This window comes from Toxoplasma gondii, chromosome IX, assembly GCF_000006565.2.
Source record: "Toxoplasma gondii ME49 chromosome IX, whole genome shotgun sequence".
Classification (NCBI taxonomy): domain Eukaryota; phylum Apicomplexa; class Conoidasida; order Eucoccidiorida; family Sarcocystidae; genus Toxoplasma; species Toxoplasma gondii.
In genome coordinates, this window is record NC_031477.1 from 5,391,057 (window position 1) to 5,410,020 (window position 18,964).

The 18,964-nt window shown below is 51.5% G+C and overlaps 3 protein-coding genes across 3 annotated transcripts; 1 reads left to right on the forward strand and 2 right to left on the reverse strand.

Moving 5' to 3' along the window:
* Positions 1-22: 22 nt before the first annotated feature.
* Positions 23-3,691, reverse strand: TGME49_305450 (acetyltransferase, GNAT family protein). Its single transcript, XM_002370287.2, has 4 exons — positions 1,767-3,691; positions 1,348-1,410; positions 900-1,098; positions 23-501 (listed from the first exon to the last, which is right to left on the reverse strand). The coding sequence occupies exons 1-4, from the start codon at positions 2,967-2,969 to the stop codon at positions 407-409; spliced, it is 1,560 nt and encodes a 519-aa protein (XP_002370328.1). The 5' UTR covers positions 2,970-3,691; the 3' UTR covers positions 23-406.
* Positions 3,692-3,888: 197 nt separating this feature from the next.
* Positions 3,889-8,202, forward strand: TGME49_305455 (hypothetical protein). The gene is made up of 6 exons (XM_018782446.1): positions 3,889-4,762; positions 5,181-5,289; positions 5,585-5,673; positions 6,478-6,562; positions 7,812-7,880; positions 8,006-8,202. The coding sequence occupies exons 1-6, from the start codon at positions 4,694-4,696 to the stop codon at positions 8,134-8,136; spliced, it is 552 nt and encodes a 183-aa protein (XP_018636136.1). The 5' UTR covers positions 3,889-4,693; the 3' UTR covers positions 8,137-8,202.
* On the reverse strand, positions 7,115-14,962 carry TGME49_305460 (methionine aminopeptidase 2, putative). Its single transcript, XM_002370288.2, has 8 exons — positions 13,848-14,962; positions 12,590-12,968; positions 12,100-12,209; positions 11,312-11,510; positions 10,395-10,504; positions 9,675-9,852; positions 8,897-9,120; positions 7,115-8,494 (listed from the first exon to the last, which is right to left on the reverse strand). Exons 1-8 carry the CDS (start codon positions 13,875-13,877, stop codon positions 8,282-8,284), a joined length of 1,443 nt encoding a protein of 480 aa, XP_002370329.1. The 5' UTR covers positions 13,878-14,962; the 3' UTR covers positions 7,115-8,281.
* Positions 14,963-18,964: the final 4,002 nt, after the last annotated feature.

The window sequence follows — 18,964 nt, forward strand, 5'->3', positions numbered from 1 at the left end:
TGAGAGTGCGCTCACGCAGAGAGGCGCTGTTTACGTTTTAGGCACTGCGCCGCGCAGGACAGGGATGAACTGTCAAACACAGAAGAGTTGAACAGAGCTGAGAGAAGGCGCGAATGGCCTCCCTCGACATAATGCGGCAGCCCCGAAAGAAAAAAGACGAGGCCGCTGCCTTAGACTCAAGAGGAGACGACGAATGCAAACGAGCGGGGGAGGCACACCGCCTCGAGACAAGCAGCCGATGCGGCGGACGACGGAACGCGAGGAAGACGAGAGGAGAGAGAAGAAAGAAAAGAGAGAGAAGAAAGAAGAAAGCTCCCATTGTGGCACGACGCGCGAGAGAAACTGCACAAGGAGAAAAGAAAACGAGACCAGAAAAGGAAAGAAATTCACACAAAAATCCAGAACATCAGTCGAGGATGGAGGAGGGAAGATTGAACGCACGCGATCTCCGCTGAGTCACACCAGGTGCTTCCAGCTTCTTCTGCCACTTGAGCAAATCGCCTGCACACAACGAACAACCAATTCCGTTCCAAAAACAAACCAATTTTCTCTTCCCAAATGTACACAGATCGCATGCAGTGATTCTGCGTAAAAAGACGTCTCTGATGAACATAAGCATCCACATACACACGCGCAAATATGCATATAAAAAGCTACGCATACGTGAGTATATCGACGCACTTAGCCGTCGCTACGTCTCTCTCTCTCTCTCTCTCTCTATATATATATATATATATATACATCTATGTATACAGGGATACACAGGCGTCTATATATGTGTCTACATGTGCATACATGCGCACAAATACGCGCGTTTGTATACATATATATATATATATATATATATATATATACGTCTGTATTTCCGTGTGACTTTTCTTTTTTGTGTTGTTTTTGACCTCGCATGAGTCCTCTTCGAACGACTTGCTGCAGCTCGAAGCCCTTTGTTTTGGCGAAGCGAATGGAGTCATTGTTCAAGTTGTTGGTGTATAGACGGACGACAGAGTAGTGCTGCTGCACCGCGTAGTTGATGAATGTGTTGAGGAGGAGGGAACCGATATGCTGCCGACGCAGCGAGCGATCCACGACGAGACGGACCTGACGCAGAAACCGAGGGAAGCGGGTCAAGTGGAGAGAAGAGAAAGGGGACAGAGAAGACCAGACAGGAGAAGGAGCGAGAGAGATAAAAGAAGCGACAGAAGGAGAGAGAGATATATATAAGAAGCGACAGAAGGAGAGAGAGATATATATAAGAAGCGACAGAAGGAGAGAGAGATATCAGAAGCGAGAGGAGAAGGAGAGACGAGAAGGAATCCAGATGAGAAGAAGCGAGAGTGGTCAACTCACGAGTTGCGCAGTTTTGTTGTCGTTCTGAAGAGGCGCCAAGCCGATGCATCCTGCGAGCCGGCGCTGCGGAAAGGAAACAGAGTTCTCTCACGCTTCTCTCTCTGGGGACTCTCGACACGATCCTTCAAGTACCCGTCACAAGACTGTCGTTATCGCCCTCATCCTTTGTGTGTCTGTGTTGGAGATTTGCACCTCGCCTCTCTGTGTTTCTCTATGCATACGTTCTTCAAGTCTCTCTCTCTTTCTCTCTGCCTGTGTATTTGGAGACGCCCTTCTCACGAATTCTTCTACAACACGGGCCTCCTTCGTCAAGGCCGCGTCCGGCGACCGCTCTTGGCTCATTCTTCTGTCTCAGTTCCCTTCCCCGAACTCCCGCGTCTTCTCCGTCTGAGCTCCCCGAGCCTCCGTCGCGCGCTTACCGTGGTTCGCTCGGGGTTGCGCGGATCTCTCTGGACGCGCTCGGCGACCCAGAAGCCGCTGGCCTTGCTGCTCATGTAGCTCTGCGAGACGTCGCCGAGGTCTTGGCAGTCTCGGCGGATGTACATTTCGAACTCCCAGACGCCGCGGAGGAGGAGGTAGCCGAAGAAGAGGAGGCCTGCGAGGAGGACTTGCGACAAGGAGATGAAGCACAGCGCGATGACGAACAGAGCGAGCAAGTCGATGCTATGGTGGCAGATCCAGAAGCAGACCGAGGGCAGCGTCAGAGAGCGAAAGTGTCTGTAGCACAGCTGCTTCACCGCCTCCGCGTCCTCCGACCGGAAGGGTCTGACGGTGATCGAGTCTGGACTGTCTCCGCGAGGCCGCGGAAAGTTCGCAGAGAGCGCATCCGGTGCTTTCTGCAGCGCGTCTGCGTGCAGGCTTCTTGCGGAGTTTGTTGCGCCCTCGCCGCTGGCTTCGCCGCGCCTCGGAACGTCATCTCGAGGCAGGCCGGCGGAGCTGCGGAGCCGCAGGGACCTGCCTGGATCTTCTCGGTCGCCTGCGAGGAGCACGCCCATTCGCGACGCATGCAGAGTCCGCCGAGCCTCTTCCTGCTCCAGAGAAGGCCGCAGAGGCAGCGTCGAAGACGCCAGGAGACTGTCGAAGCCGGCTGCCGCACTCGCAATCAGAGACTCCCCAGCTTCCGCCAGGCCCATCGGCGCAGGGCCTTTCACCACACAATCCCTACTCGCGCACAGAGGCAAACTTCCCGCCTCCTCAGCTGCGGTGCGACGTCCAGATGTGTCGAAGCTCTCTCCGTGGCTTCTTCTCTCCTTCGAAAGGCTTCCGCCACCTTGTCTGTCTGCTTCTCTGTGTTCTTGTCTTCCTTCCTGCTCTCGCGGGCTCCTCCCTCGGTCTCGCAGCGACTGTTCTGCGTCTGCGCTGAGGACAGGGAAGGGGAACACCGAGGGAGAAGAGGCAGCGAGCATCAGCTGGGCAGTCTGAGCGGCAAGGAGGCGAGGGTCGCGGGCCGCCTCCGGACTCGCGTCGTCGACACTGGCGCCGTCTTCTGGAGAGTCTTCATCGAGGGAAGAGGGAAGGTCTGAGGAGCTCAGCGACGTGTGCCCCCAAGGCGAGGAGAAGCGGCCGGTCGCGGCGGCCGACTGTTCCGGCTCGAGTTCTGCAGCCTTTGGAGAGGAGGCCATTGTCGAGACAAACGGAAGTGACAGAGGACGAAGGACGGGAGGAGAACGAAGAAAGGGAGAAGAAAGAAGAAGGCAGAGTTTCGAGTCAGAAAACAAGGTCTGAGAGCAGGGCAAAGAAAGCAGGAAAAGGTGACGTCGGAAAGAGTTGGAGAAAGCCGTCCAGAGAGAACCAAGGGAGATGGAGAGCCAGAACCAAGCACAGAGGCAAAAGAAAAACAGAAGTGTGAAGGAATCTATCAAAAGAAATGAACAGGCAGACGCCCTGCAGGGCCCAGGAGTGCCGAGACGCCGCAGCAGAGAGAACCTGAGTTTTGCCAAGGAAAACAGGACTAAAAAAATCGGAACAAGGACATCCAGATAAAAACAGATGTGGACTGTTCTGTCCGTTCTGCCCGCCGCGTGGGTTTTTGGCCGCCACGAACTCGCTCAGGTGTATCGACACCCGACGGTCGACTTGGGGTGTACATACACTGGAGCTTCTGGCGGGCACAGAGAGGAATGGCGCACACCGCGAGTTGGAAAGAGTGAAGGAGCTCAAAAGAACCATGGCACAAAGGGAACTCGGCACACTTCTGCTCGAGCGCCGGACGGTCCCCTCCGCGCCCGAAAAAAGCGTCGCGTTTCTCGCGGTTTTTTCCCTTCGCAGAGTGGGCGACTCCTCTCGCTCTCAGTCGCGACGAACACATGCGGAAAAAGGCTTCTTGGAAAGCCGTAAAACCTGCCGAAACTCTCGAGAGTCTTCGCATGCGAGACAAACAGAGCAAACAGAGACGTGCACCTCAGAACCGGCAGAGCGCCGCGTCTGCGCGGCCGTCCGTCTGCCCGACAGCGTTGGAAACTTTGCGCCCGACTGCAGGTCCTTTCAGTGGCTTTTCTCACAAAACTGTAGACGGTTTCCATTTCTTTTCAGCGTCGCAGGGAGAACGCGACGAGCAACATCTAGTAACCCTTCGCAGCGTCGCGGCGCAGATCAGAAAGCAAGAGACACTCTCAGACGGCTTCTGTTCCTCTCTCCTATATCGGCTTACCGTCTCTCTCGTTTTTTCGCGTTTGCTCCGTTTCGCGTTTGCTTCTTTCTGCAGCCGTCCAACGCACGCTTCTTGTTTTCAGAGAAGACCCTGCGCCGGAGACTCTGTAGCCCCGCGCGGAAGGACTTGGTGGATCTTGGAAGTCGCGCATCACTTGCCTTTGCACATCTGCCAGCTTACATCTAACCGATTTTCGAATATCTGTTCCTCCGTCTTTCTGGTCGCTTGGGGATCCCCGAGTCTCCTGTGTTCTTCCTGCATCCCCTGTTTATTTCCTTCTCGCTCCTCTTCTCTCTCTTCCTGTTTTCCTTCTCTCTCTTCCTTTTCTCTCTCTCTTCCTCCTCTTCCCACTCTTTTCTCTCCTTCTCTCTCTTCCTTCTCTCCTCGCGCCTTCCTCTCTTCTTCCTCTTCTTTCCTTCCTTTCTCGCTCCGACATTTTCTTCTTGCCTCTTCCGTTGTCTCGTTGCTTTCTCTTCCGATTGCTGGCTTCCTCTCTGCTCGAACCGCTGCCTCTGTTCGCTTTTTTCCTCTCGCTATGCGGGGTCCACCAGTTAGTCGCCAGCTCTTGCCTCTCGTCTCGTCGTTCTCCCTTCTCTCTCTGCCCGCTCTCCTGTCCGTTTCTCTGCTGCGCAATGTCGCGGAACTCGAGAGAACCGGGAAGCTCCCAACAGAGGCGACGCGCGTTCAGCGACGACGATGTTCCAGACGATTTCGTCCTGCCCGACGGAGACGTCGAGCGCGGAAGGATCCTCTTCAAAAAACACTGTGCTCAGTGCCACTGCATTAACCAGTACAACATCCAAGCTTCAGGATGCACTCTCGTCAGTCATACGCATTGACACAGACATACTTATATTTGTGTGTGTGTGTGTGTCTACGCACAGATATACATATCTATCAGTAACTAGTCATCTCTCTACATATATATATATATATCCATGTACGAGTTCCCGTCTATCTCTCTGTCTATGTCCGTCTAAATCTGTCTATGCGCGGCTGCCTATATATATATATATATATATATATGGATTTGCTTGCATGTGTTTGCATTTCTAACTCTCTAGGCAGATACGGGTGCCTCAGTGGGCATCTGCGTGCTTGGATGTAGATGTACATTTGTATCTTTGTCTCTCAGTTGGGATAGGTGAATGAGGTGGATTTTTTTCACTGTTTTTTTTCTCAGCTGGGACCTTCGCTGTACGGCTTATATGGAAGAACAGCGGGGGCGCAACCTCGGAACTCGCTGCTGCCGTCCTCCCCCACCATGAAAGAAAGTGGCGTTGTCTGGACAGGTACAGAATGACAACGTTGGAAGCGAAGTGGAGAGGAGCTTTCTTCTCGAAAGCAAAGACCGTTCTTCTCTCCTCGACTGTTGTCTCTGTTTCCTTCCTTCCCTCGCAAACGCCTCCTCACGCGCTATCCCCGTTGGTGTTCCCCTTCACCCGCTTCTTTCCCCTCCGGCTTCCGTGTTCTCTCTCTCGTCCTCTCTCTTGTTATCTCTGCTGTTCTGCTTTTTCTCCTCCGTTTTTCTCCCTCTTCCCACACTCTGTCTTCACTCGTGTGTGTCACTTCTGTCTTTTTCTCCAGACATCACCTTGATGCGGTACTTGAAGAATCCTCGCGCCTTTGCAGAGCATGCAATCAGCATGAACTTCAGAGGCCTCAGTGAGTGGCAGGTGAGCTGCCTCTCTATGCATTCGTCGTTCCATGTCTCCTTGTCTCTCTCTTTCCATCTGGAGCTCTCTTTCCGTTTCCTCGAGTTCTCGATCCACCTCTCCTTTCTTCTCGCTATTTCTCCGCCCAGCTTTCTTGCCTTCCGTTCCTCTCTTTCTTTCTTTTCGTCGATTCCTCTCCTTCCCTCCTCCTCCATGCATACCCGACACTCGCATACGGTTCGCTTTTCTGTCCATCTGTCAAGCAAAGCCCATAAGTAGGTACATACACACGTATATACCTATATATATATATATATATATGCATGTGTCAATATATATATATATATGTTTAAACGTGTAAGTTTATTCTTATTATGTGAATGTCTCTGAACTGCACGCAGTGTTATTTGCGGCGTATAGAGTTAAAGGGTGTGGCCTCTAGTGAATTCCCCGTATCCTGTAGAGTGTTCTCTGGAGCTTCAGCAGTCTCTGCCTTTCTTCCGCTTGTCTCTTTCGAACTTCGTCTTCCGTACCTCCATCAGACCCTGCAAATCCACACATCCTCACTTTCAAAACAGTCGTGCTTCAATTATACTTTCTCTTGTACGAGCGTGTATACATATGCATGTATGTAAGCGTAGTTATGTAGGCAAGTATGTATCCACATGTAACTGTGTAAGTGTTTTTTTGCCCGTGTATCTAGCTGGAGAGATATCTGTAGAGGTATACATATATATATGCGTAGAGGTGTATATATATATATATATGTAAATGTGCGTCGGAGCTACTGTTCCGTTGTTTTCTCGATAACTGTGTCCAGGACAGGGTGGATCTGATATGGTACATCAAAGCTGCTTGTCACCAGGACTGGCTGCCTCAGCACACGCGCCCTCTGGAAGAAGTTTTCAAGGTCAGAGAAGAAGACAGAGGAAAGTAAAGTGGCGAATTCGAGAAGCACTAGCTTGTTTCCCTCTGTTCAGAGTGGTGTATGTACACCTGGTGGGCCTGTGGGAGCGTGGATGGGTGTCCCCGCGCGCTCTGCAGCCAGCCGAGAGATCTCACGTCGTTTGTCATCCGCAGATCTGCGCGGGTCACTTCGGATGGGAGTACTCAGAAGAAATGTGTGTTGTTCAAAACGTTTAATTATAGATGCGCATGTAACGCGCGTCGTCGTATACAAACATACACTGTATTCATATATATATATATATACATATATATTATACTCGCAATGTGTAGGAAAGTGCGTCTATCTCTAAACATGTCTTTCGTCTATTGTAGACGTGCATGTGATGACATGTGTTGATGTGCAAACAAGCCTATATATACATTCCGCTATATCTACATAAATCTACATACATCTACACCAATATGCATATATATATATATATGCTTTTATTTCGGATTCGCAATGCGTGGAAGGCGCGTCTTTCAACAGAAGAGACAGAAGTGTGACTCTTATATTTTTTTTCCTTGAAAGACGAAGACCGTGGTCGAAGAGACAGCCGAGATGGCGAGCGTTCGATGAGCTACAGAAACGAGGAGGCAATTTCCTCAAATAGATCTGTCTCCTCTCTGAACATACAACAGAAAGTTCACTGACACTCTTCTCTCTCCTTGCCTTAATACACAGTGCCTCCAAGCTACCTCAATACTCGAGGTGCATTCACGTCTGCTTCTATTCAGAGACATAGAGATACACACAGATAAACCGCTATATGCGTATACACTATATATTTATATATATAATATATATATATAATATATATATATATATGTATGTCTGGATGTACAAGATTCACATCTTCCGCTTTTCATGGAACTACATGTAGGTGTATGCATAGATAAACAATATATATATATATATATACATGTAATTGTTGGTATTTGCATGCACTCCAAATATAAATGTGTCAGTACATCCGTGTGAGTTTGCCACTGTATTCACTGCCCCGAGGAATGAAGAATGCCGCGAACGAGAACGCACGACACACGCTTGAAACGATCTCTGAAGATGTGGCGACCCGCGAGTCAGCAGAGCGCGGAGGCGGATCCGGGTGTACAGACACCTGAAGGGGTTTCGTAGCTGCTGTGGAGAGTTGCTCACGGCTGTCCGTTTCCAAAACTGTGTCTTTTCCAAAGCTGTGTCTTTTCCAAAGCTGTGTCTAGGTCCGGCGAGGACAAGCGGGCTTCTTCGCCTTGTCAGGATCTCTCGCTAACGCAACCGAGTGCGTCGCTGGCTTCCACGCGAGCTTCAGCGTTACCCAACAGTCTAGCGGGGTCGTTCCTTCACCGAAGCAAGCAGACGAAATAGCAGTCTTTTGAAGAAGTTCGTCTCTTCTCGTTCTCGCAGGGGCGGAAGCTCGGATTTTCTCCGTCTCCGCATCTCTCGACTCAGGACTTCTCTCCACCAGGATTGCTAGAGCTCTGTGCAGCTGGGGACTTCCTTCAAGCAAGAGGTTTGCAGAGGGATTGCACGGTTGACAGAGTGTTTCCACACGGACAGAAAGATGCGCACAAATCGCGATTTCCTAGCACAGTTCCGCTGCTGGAGGCACTCCCTTTCCAGCGACTCGCCATGCGCCCAGGAGCCTCTTGAGTCTTTTCGATTCTCTTTTTCCTCCGTTCCTCAGAAGTCGTCTCCGCGAGAAACGACCTCGACAGAGTTCTTGCCGATGAAGACAGTGTGCTCCATCTGCGACGTGAAGGAACCGCGAACGTCGCTTAGAGGTGGATACGGACAGACGATCTGCTTCTCCACCAGTTGCTTCAGCGCCAGCAGGTGGTGCGTACACCCCAGATCTTCTAGCCAGCGTCGGCAAAAGGCCAAAGTTCCAAAGTTCTGCGCAGAAAACACACAAACCCCCTAAAAGGATTCGTATACACAAATCCGCTTTAAAATATATATATACATATACGTATATATAAAAGCAGATACACGCATAATATGTATATGTATATAAATGTATAGGTATGGACACAAACATGTACATACATGGAAATCTATCTATCTATATATATATATATGCATATGCGCATAGGTGTTATCAAACGAAATGGACCATGTACTCTCATCAGGTGTCTTGCAAATATATATATATATATATATATATATATGTATATATGTATATGTATATATATATATATATATGTATATATGTTTATATGTATGCTGCCGAGTGTGGCCGCGGATCTCTGGCGACAGCTGGGTTTTTCTGGTGTGAGGAGTTTTCCTTCCGCCTACGTCGTCAATGACTTTGAGGAGATCTTTCGCGCTCTTCAAACGCAGTGCGGCGAACTGTGCATGCGCGTCTTTCATGTAGTGAGAGCAGTCGTTTTCCTCAGAAACGTGAGCACGTCCCGTTGACGCAAAAGTCTCGATCGCATACACCTCCCCCTCTTCCATGATGTTCGACGGCGCGTGACTTGTCTGCCCTCCCGGCGCCTTGACGATCGGCACTGACTTTCCTAAAAAACAAGACAGTCTTTCACACTGCATTCACGTGTATACATATATATATATATACATATATATATATATATACATACATACATACATACATGTGCGCATGTTGTGCTAAGAAGAAGAAAATTCCGGGAGACGGTGCACTCTGTAGACGCATGTATATGAACGTGATTTTTTGCGTCGAGTCCCCGACTTCAACTTGAATTTCTCTCTGAAAATGTGTGCTCCTCGACAGAGTGGGAATCTGTATACATCTTTTAAGTAGCTTGCGGCGCTATATCCGTAGATCTACGTCTACATCTGCATGCACGGGTTCTGACGGAACATGTCCATGCCACTGCATGGGCATTCTAAACTATCGCAGCAAAACACGAGTAGAAACGGAGTTTTGATTTTTCTTCTGTTTATTTTTTCTATTTTTTAGCATTTTCTCTGTCTGTTCGCGCGTTTCTTCTTTTCTGGGCCAGTTTCCGTGTGTGCATTTGCCGCTGCCCTACAGCAGGTCCCCTCTGTTTGCAGCCGCTTTCCCCGCTTCTTCGCTTTTCTTGGTTCGCACCTGCGTGGATTCTGTACAGGTCGATGGAATGTCCTGTCAGGTTGCGGATGGACTTTATCGGCACCATCTTCCCGTCGATTTCCATCTCGTAACTTTCAATTGCTTCTTGGATGAAGCCGCCAATCTCCGAAAGGCGGGCGTCCGCTCCTGCGTGCGAAATGCCGACGTTTGTTCCATCCTGAAAAACAGCACCCGACGACAAAGTACGAGCGTCACCGGCAGAACAACCACCAGCGCTGCGGAGAACAACCGCAATCGAGACGCAGCAGAGAGGCAACCTGACAGCGAAAAGCGAATCTAGGTAAAGCATCTGAGTCGCAACGGAGGCAAGAAAACCTGCCGCGGTCCCTCTTCGCAGGGTCTTGACACGTTGGAAACTTTGAGCATTGATCTAAAAGGCGCAGAAGCGTAACGAAAATGTGCTTTCTACGCAGGAATTCTCTGCAGAACACCGAAACATTTTGAGCAGACATTCTAGGGGGAGGTGAGAGACGAATAGGGAACGACTTCCTGATCTGGAAACCAGGGAAAGAGACAAACCATCAACACGAGAAGGCAAAGGCAGACCCGACGACTGAAGAAACGACGACGGGGAACGCGGGGAGGTGCCTCAGCGAGCACTGAGGCAGATCGTGGTAAGAGACGCGGCGCGAGAGAAGACGAAGAGAGCGCCAGAGAAAAGAAAAAACGATGCCAAAAAAAAGATGAGAAAAAACGTACTTGCGTCGCTTGAATGAGGCTGTCGAACTTTTCGTCAAAGGCAATCGAGAACGCGCAATCGATAATGCGGCCACCAACTTGAACTCCGAAGTCCAGCTTGCAGATGTCGCCTGCAAAAAGAAAAACGCAACACACAACCGCGTTGAGGTGTACGCGCACCTGGTCCTCCAGTCAGACGCATGCGTCGAGCGGTAACAGTCGCCGATGTCGAAATCCGCAGCACCCTCTTTCCAGTCTTCACGATCGCTTTATTGAGCGCCTCTTCCACCCCGAGAATCTCTCCAGTGTCCATACACCCCAGCCACGCGGAGGCTTGCCGACAGCAGCCCGAAGGCGCCTCTCTGTTGAATCGCGAGATCGGCTTCGTCCCACCGTTTCTTCCTCGGCTCAATTCTTGCCCTGTTCAGCGGCTTTCCCCCTCGTCTTTCTCTCTCTCCGCCTCAGCTCTCTCTCTGTCTCCTCGGCTTGTCCTTCTCGCTTTTCCGATCGCAAGTCTCCGCCCCGGCGATTGCGGCGCCTTTCTTCTTTCCGCGGCTCTTCTGCTTTCTTCTGATCCCTCCCGTCCCGAGTGTCTAGAAGACATCGCGCGTTTTCCGCGTCCAGGTGCGCAGTCGCTTCATCGAGAACGAGCACCGAGGCCCTGTTGGTCAGAGCCTGCGGGCGCTCCCTCGACCATTTCGTTCTCTCGGCTTATGTTGGAAGCCGACAAAAACTTGTCGACTTTGCAACAGTAGGCACGAAGAGAGAGACACCTGCGAGCCTCGAGTCTCTGCCCTTTGAAACGCGCTGGTCTCCGTCTCCACGTGGATGTCCACCTCGCATGCGAAGCCGGCACAAAGGGCATGCAGACAACAAGCGACGGCAAGCCATTCCGCCGTGAACGCCCCATAGTCGCGTGCTCTTTCCGTCGAGCCTACCTTGCTCGAGCACTCGATTGTCTCCGGGATTCGGTGTATAGTGCGCTGCACAGTTGTTCAGGGAACAGCCGGTAGGGAAGCCCCAGCCGCGGTCCAGTTTGTGCGCTGCAATCAGTTCCTTCGACTTCGCCTCCAGCGAACGACACAGATCAACCAGCTTCACACCTGGGCGCGCGACGCCTTGGATGTACCGCCGCACCTGCAATCCCAGGAAACGCGACCGAGAAATGCGACAGACGCCTCACTTGGCAATCGATGCGAGGGCTTGCAAATGGTCTCAGCGACGTGTGAAGAGAAACTCCCGCCCCCCAAACCACGAGCTCTGACTCTCAGACGCCTACTGAATCCACACGGGTCTTGACACTGTTCGGCTTTCACCCCGACCGGAAAAGTGACAACTTCGACTCTGCTGGACCGCCTCCTCGCCAAATACGACTAGAGAGGAAAGAAACGGGGTCGGGACGCGGGGAAGCGAACGGGTGTGTCTTGACACTCTAGGGAGATGCGGAACAGCACGGATACACGCCTCCATCGGCACCTGACGCGGGCGACGCACCACCGCCGGCTCGGCTCTGTCCGAGACCTGGGCTCGCGACAGGCTCGACAACGACCTACCTCACAGCTGTCCATGAATCTGCATCTCTACACATGCAAAAATTAGTCAAAAACAAATAAATATATAAATATATAATGTGGCAGGGTGTACAGAAATGCGTATGCATGCAGAGAGGAGAAGAACAGGAGAGAGACACGCAAGTGTGTCGACCCGAAAAAAGTATGACGCGCACCTGGCGATGGCATTCGGCGGCCTGGCGGATTGCTTGGATGTCGACTGCCTCCAAGCGCACCGCCTCGCGATCTTCCGCCGCAGTCGTCCGCTTGGTTTGTCGGATTTCGCCTGACGAGTTTCGAGAAGAACGCACAGACTCCATCGTGTGCATGCGCGCAGTGGCTTCCAGGCGCGGCAGGCGCATATCCCCCTCTACCTAGCTCGGGTGTGCAGACACACACACTCCCCAGAGTGGCACGGTGTTGACCATGTCGACCCTGCATCAAGGCTTTCTGCATTCGGTGTCTCTTGTCAAAGCAGCGGTTCGAGGCGGCTCTCAAAAGAAGCATTCGCACAGCCTTTGAACTGCCCACAGTCTGCACTTCAGGCACACTGACGGTCCGTCCGCTGCGGGTGTCTGTACGCCCCAAGCGAGTGTGGCGCGGACCGCCGAATGGCAAGAAGGCCCCGAACACGCTGGCTCTGGACCGTCTGTCCGGAAGACGCACCTGGCGGGTACAAGCCATCGGAGAAGACTTCATGCATGGGCTTTGTCGGCGGCCATGTCTGTTTTTCGGGGAAAGAGGTCCACTCTTTCACGCGACGCAGGACTGTCGAGTTCTCCTCGGATTGTTTCTTCGCAGCAGCAACTGCCGCGGATCCGGGTGCGCAGACTCCGTTCGCCGTCTTGTCTGCTGCACCAGCCGTCTTTTTCTTTTTCTTCTTCTTCTTTTTCTTCTTGTCTCCAGCTGCGGCTCCGCCTTCCTCGCCTTCGTCTTCTTCCTCCTCTTCCGGCAGGTCCTCTTCCCTCACAGGTTCGTCGTTCTTCGGCACTTCTGGGGTCGACTCCGCCGCGGCGCCCGGAGCCTCCGCTGCGACCGGATCTTCCTGACGAATCGAAACGACAAAAAAAGTTGACGAATGTGCGCCAAGGGAGTGAGTCAGGCAGCTGAAAGCGTTGGATCTCAGGAGCCTGAGACATCGTTTTTACATCGGCAAGGTTGTCGGCGCGATGCACGGATTCCGGGTGCCCCTCGTCGTGACAGGGAGGGAAAATGAAACGCCCTTTCCTCGTGTATCTTCGGCTAGCTGCGGCTCACCACGCATCAACGAGAGGTTCCTGGGAGCGGTGTCGAGCACAAAGAAATAAAAGTTTTTTGGCATAGAAACACAGAAAGGTCTACCACTGCTTCCCGATTCTTCGCTCAAAACACGACGCATGCACCTCCCCTTCTGTTCTCACAGGCGTGACACTGCACAGGAAACGGTGTGGCTTGTGGCACAGGCACAGCCAAGGTTCTGCGTCTCTGCCGGCTGTTTGTGTGTAGAGAACATGGGAGCTTCTTTCAACCAGTCTAAATTGAAGTATGCAAGTCGTTTTCCCGCGAACGAACGCAAATTGAGAGCTCTTTCCGGTGCAGCGGGACTTTACACGAAACCTCATTTCTTTGAGAATTGACGAGGCAAAAAGGCCACCGTCGCCTCCTTTTGAACAGCGCGACGCACAAGCCACCGTCACCTCAGTCACCGCTTGAAGTCTGATCCGCCGTCGGCTTTGCATGGCAAGAAACTACACAACTGCGGACAAGCTCGGAATTCGAGCCTCGACCGGTCGTCCGTAGCTCGTTGTTTCTTTCGGGTACGACGTCATGTTTCCGAGACAGAAGAGGACAGAAGGAGTGACTTGGCGCGCTCGCCGCGCTGGCGCATTCACTTCGGCTGTCAAGTTTCAGTTTTCTCGGTTCGCGGTGCTCGTCGACAACGTACCCCGGCTTCCCTCTTGAGTTGAGAAGGCATTCTGAAACGACGCGCAGTTTGTGGCGGCCGCGGAGAAACACAGCGCTGCGGCTGCACAAGTGGCCGATAGAGAACAAAGGGAAAACGCGCTGAAGGGAATCAAAGGCTAGACGCAGAAACGGCAGCTCCAGCAGACGCGTCGCGACAGCGGCTGCGGGCAACTCCGAGCTGTATGTACACCCCTGCGAGGCGGCCCGAGCGTGCAACTGACACACTGGTCGTGTCTGGAGACAGGATTCGCAGGTCCCAGAGACCACGAACGCTTTTGCTCTCGAAGGGGGCTTCAGTGGAAAGGAGAAGAGGAAAACAAAGTATTGAAAGGAAGCGAACGGAGCGTGACAGTGTGAGGGGCTTTGACCTGGCAAGCGCCGTTTTCGTGGTTTGCATGCATGCACAAACTCTCCCCCAAAGAGGCACACTGCGTCGAATGCGCCCTTCCAGGCAACTTTGTTGAAACACGCACTAGAAACTTCTATAATTCATCTGAGCCGCAGTTTCCTTCAAGAGAAGAAAGGGACGATGGAATTTTCCGAGATAGGCTGGCGCCCGAGCCCATCTAACGCGCTGGCGAAGTCCCGCGAATGGAGTAGCAACTGCAGCTTCTCGACAGGCGACCGTGAAAAAAGCGTGCGATACCGCGTTTTTTTCCTGGCTGTGTACGGAAGAGGTAATGACGTTGTTGTAACAGCTTTCAAATTGGCGATTCTCAATTCGTTTGCCGAAACTGAGGGGTGTGGCCCAACGTGAGAACCGAGGACACATATACCACCACCTATGGCTAGACTCACCGACTGACCAACGCTTATGCCACACCCCAAAAAGTTTAAAGCTAAGTGCACTTCTGATAGAACAACGGGGCGTTTGGAAGATCAAAGGGTGCCTGTGGGGACTCAGAAGGACCTAGCTGAACGGAAAGGGAGTGAATGTGTGCTTTTTAAAGACCCGCTGTTCGAGGTAGACAGAGTGTGTTTTATAAAGCAGGAATCCAAGTAACCTGAACCGGGCACAGGTCACGTATACTCATGGATATATGCATATAGGCATGTATCTATGTGATGTGCGCATGTTCAGAATATGCCGGTATTTGCATTCCGCACAGTACATGTGAAGGCAGGCTAAACGGTAGAGGAGGGGGCATAAAAGGCCAGGGGAGTGAAATGGAATGCAGTACGAAGAAAGAAAATTTGATGCAGAAAGAGAAGGACGAAAAGCCGAGAAAACACCGGTGGTGACGGACAGTTGTTGATGCGCTACAAGATGTCAGTGAAGGAAACACAGTCGTCAAATGGGGTACTTGTTCCAGAGAGGCTAGAGGCGGATCGCGCCACAGAATGTGTCTATAAGGAAACTTTTACGTAAAAACGAGACAAACGACATTTTCTTTGAGAAAAGGACGCGTGGACAACGGACAGGATGAGACTTCCTCGGACGGGACAGAGAGGAGGAACCCAAGAGGTGGAAACAAGAGTGACCGAAGAGGGGGAGATTAAGAACGCTGCGCCAGCCAACAAGCGATGTGAGCACTGGACAAGTACCACCATAGTCCTGTCGAGAAACGGAGATCCAGCGGGATCTTCGCAGGATCAACACGTATACTCAGCTCTGCCTAAACCCCAGAACGGTGTCTGCAGGCTTTTCAGCAAACATCTCTTGGCACGCAGCGCAAGGAGCAGATATCTGGTCTCCGAAAAAACTTTTGGAAATTTCAGCTGTATTCCGCGGGTGCAGCATTCCGAGGTATGCTGATCTCCACGCTGCTTGGTCCTGACTCTGTGCAGATGAAGACTTCAAGCGCTGGCGGAACAGGAATACCTACCAATACCGGTACATGTGTTTGAAAAGGCTTCACTAACTTCTGTTTTCCGTGAGGTCGCGCGATTCATTGGACAGAGAACCGCCAAGCAGGGACGGAAGAAGAAGCACACTTGCCTATTTCTGTACAGTCTGTTTTTCCCGTCGAATTTAACTTGTGACAACGGATCCTGCTACCACCGGAGTTGGAAAAGTGAAGCATCTCACACATGAGGCCTCTGAAACTCCAGGAAAACTACAGAACACAAAATTCACAATTCTCCCGGGGGTGAAGAAGGTTGTGAACCGATAGTTTTGTCATATATCATTCGTGTTGCCGTACAAAGAGTGTCCGGTGCTGTCAGTTGTTTCCCTCCTCACTGTATTCCCGTGTTTGTGTCTAGCTGCTGGAATGGATGTGGACAGGCAATCGTCTTTTGTTTTCTTCCTGCCTCGGCTTGAAAACACCCTTCTAACGTACGTACGCGTGGGTCAACTGGGTCAGAAATCTGAATCTTGGTGTGTTTCGTGGCTTTGATGACAGAGATTCTGATCCTTTGCAGCCCAGTTCAGGTCTTGAGTGTCAACCGCGCCAAATCACTCTACTGGCGTGATATATCAGCAGCGGAAACTTGCAATTGTTTTTTTCGCATAAAGAGCCTTCAGGTGGAATGTTTTTCTGTCTGAGTTCGAGAGTTTCTGAGAGGTCTCTCTGTTTGTCGGAAAGCCGTGAAAACGTTCCACACAACATATCTGGGGGCCCCTCTTTCTCGAGGCTGGAGGGGCGGTTGCTTGCCGCAGAAGCTGCGAGAAATCATCGGGGCTGAGAAATGTGCGATACGCTAGAGCTGAAAAACGAGAGCTGATGAACGCTTTTGTTCGGCGCGTGTGACCATAACGCGAGTAAGCGCAACTCTCTTACCATATCCGCGAATTTCTCCTGCATGTGTGTTTCTGTGCCTTTGCCGCCGGCACGTTCTGTTTTAAGGGAGGCTGACCTCCGGAAAAGCGCCCGACCACAAGAGAAGGCTCTCTGATGCGCATACCGGTGACGTGAGGCATAGATCGCTTGTAGAAGCCCGGTATATCCCTCTTCCCCGATGCGCAAATCAAATCAATAATCGTCCAGTTGAGTTACCCTCGGGTTGTGCCGTCTTCGATCACCGCGAACACTGGATTTCTGCATAGTGTTTCCTTGCGCGGTAGCCGTAGGTGCCTGTCTACTTCAGTTCGGTAAGAAAGTGTGAGGCTGGTGGCAACGAGCACGATGTAGCTCTCTTATACATTCTAGTTCTGGGGGAGCTTTCGTAAATCGAGAGCTCAGTTCCAGTGGCTGCCAGAAGCGGTTTGCACATTTGCCTTGAAGCAATGTTCGTCTGTCCAATACACGCAAACACGCACACACTTGTTCGTGCACAAGTGTGGAGATCTTTTCGAAAGTCGGAGTTTCCGTTTATCTAGTGGATTCCTGTTGGTAAAATTGCTCGCTGATGGCAAAACCAGTTTCTCGAAACGGTTCTCCAGGACACACGGAAGCTGCGTCTTGCTTTGTTTCTGTCCCCTGGACGTGGCAGCCAAAATCCACATTTACGATCTCAACTTCTCCATCGTCTCGAAAGCAGGTGAACAGGTGTGTTGCCCATCGGCTTTTTTGGAGAAGATCGTGACAGAAGGGCCGTCAAAACGTCGATTTTCCGGTCCTCTCCTCGTGAGTAATTCGATAGCGAGGCGTGGTTGAGAAAAGTCTAGTCCCACGCTCAGGAAGAGACTCACCAGAAACCGTTTTCGCAGTGGGAAGTCCTTCGAGGAGAAACTGCAGTGAAACAAACTCTCTGCTTAGATCTATTCCAAGCCACTTTCGGCTGTGGTCACGAAGCAGCTTTTTGACTCTCTCCATTTGTATCCAAACGTTTTTTGTACGCACTCATTCTCAGTTCAGCTTGTGTAGATTCAACAGCGAGCGCGAAAGAACCCCGCTTACTAGCTCCTCGTGGCGTGGTTGGCAGAAGATAAGACAGAAGAATTTCCTGAAGTGTCGTCCGCCAGTCGTTTCCACATTGTGCGGTGACCTGTTCCCTCAAGTGTAGCTCGCCAGCAGGACGTTCAGCACGCGGCGACAAACGATCATTTCAGAAAAGCACGGAGAACCGTGGTAGACTGCTTCTGTGTAGGACGTGCTGTCGCCGGTGCGTTCCTTTCTCGTTCAAGATGGCTGCTGCCGGAGGAAACACCGCCACATTGGACTGGCAACTCATTGCCTTGATTGCACTTGGAGTTGCGGGTGGTCTGCTCCTCACTCTGATCATTGTCGTCAGCATATGGTATTGCAGAAGCCGAAAGCGAAAGAGGATGATGCAAGCCGCTCTCGATCACGTTGTCTGTGGCCCCATGGGATGTGCAGACTACACCTACGGCTCTTCCTTTCACTCTGACTGTAGCTCTCAATGCTACAGTGAGTAGCGACTTTGAAACAAGAGCCGTCCAGAGACCATGAAAAAGGCTACCTTTCACAAGCTGTCGCTAAGCCTTTTTGAAAAGGAACCCACGTTCTTCTCCACAAGCAGAAGCGCTGTTTGCAGAATTCAGGTTTCGTTGCCGGCATGGATTTCTCAGGTGAACCCTCGTTTTTCCCCCTAATTCCTCAGTTGAAACGTCGTCGTCTCCGTAGATTTCTGCTCACAAATTGGGCCGAGGAGACAAGTCATCTCTTTTTTCTTGCTACGGGTACTTAAACTTTTCAGTGATGCGGAGATCGTTCGAATCGTCTTGTCTGTTCCTCCAGCAGAGTGGAGCACGCTGAATCCCTCTCACGCTCGCAGAAATCACGAGTTTCGTTCCAGCAGCAGAACTTCCGGAACACTGATCTCATATTTCCTAGTACCCTTGGGTTCTTCCGCTTTAGTGATTCAAAGTATCTGTTCTGAAGTCGGTAGAGGTCTGGGTTGGGCTATGTATCCTTTCAGCACTGGTTTGATGGTTTTAAATCCTGCATTGTCTCTCTACACTGCACCAGGGTTTGCAGTTTTACCCAGGTTATTTCCAAAAACAAGAGCTGAACAGAACCGTTTTTGCCCTCCAGCGCGATAGCTATTTCACCTGTATCGTTTTGCGTCCTGCGACTCTCGTGGAACAGAGAGGGCGGCAGACCACGGAAGTTATTCACCGCGTCGCACTTTTCTCAGATGTGGCCAAGCAGCTGAGTCCTTCCCAGCACAGGGAGCAAGGGATTTGCAAGACGTTCCTCTGGTCGCTATTTTCCAGCGCCGTCGTTGGCTGTCGCTTTCCTGCTGTGTCCA

Excerpts from the sequence above, each read along its gene's own strand:
- TGME49_305460 (XM_002370288.2), bottom strand. The coding sequence starts at position 13,877 with ATGCCTTCTCAACTCAAGAGGGAAGCCGGG. Across the intron at positions 12,969-13,847 it reads AACTCAAGAGGGAAGCCGGG|GAAGATCCGGTCGCAGCGGA; the intron begins GTACGTTGTCGA and ends TCGATTCGTCAG. Across the intron at positions 11,511-12,099 it reads CCGCCGAATGCCATCGCCAG|GTGCGGCGGTACATCCAAGG; the intron begins GTGCGCGTCATA and ends CTGGGATTGCAG.
- TGME49_305450 (XM_002370287.2), bottom strand. The coding sequence starts at position 2,969 with ATGGCCTCCTCTCCAAAGGCTGCAGAACTCGAGCCGGAACAGTCGGCC. Across the intron at positions 1,411-1,766 it reads GCAACCCCGAGCGAACCACG|CGCCGGCTCGCAGGATGCAT; the intron begins GTAAGCGCGCGA and ends TCCTTTCCGCAG. Across the intron at positions 1,099-1,347 it reads ACAACAAAACTGCGCAACTC|GTCCGTCTCGTCGTGGATCG; the intron begins GTGAGTTGACCA and ends TTTCTGCGTCAG.
- TGME49_305455 (XM_018782446.1), top strand. The coding sequence starts at position 4,694 with ATGTTCCAGACGATTTCGTCCTGCCCGACGGAGACGTCGAGCGCGGAA. Across the intron at positions 4,763-5,180 it reads GATCCTCTTCAAAAAACACT|CTGGGACCTTCGCTGTACGG; the intron begins GTGCTCAGTGCC and ends TTTTTTTCTCAG. Across the intron at positions 6,563-7,811 it reads CTCTGGAAGAAGTTTTCAAG|CTGTGTCTAGGTCCGGCGAG; the intron begins GTCAGAGAAGAA and ends TCTTTTCCAAAG.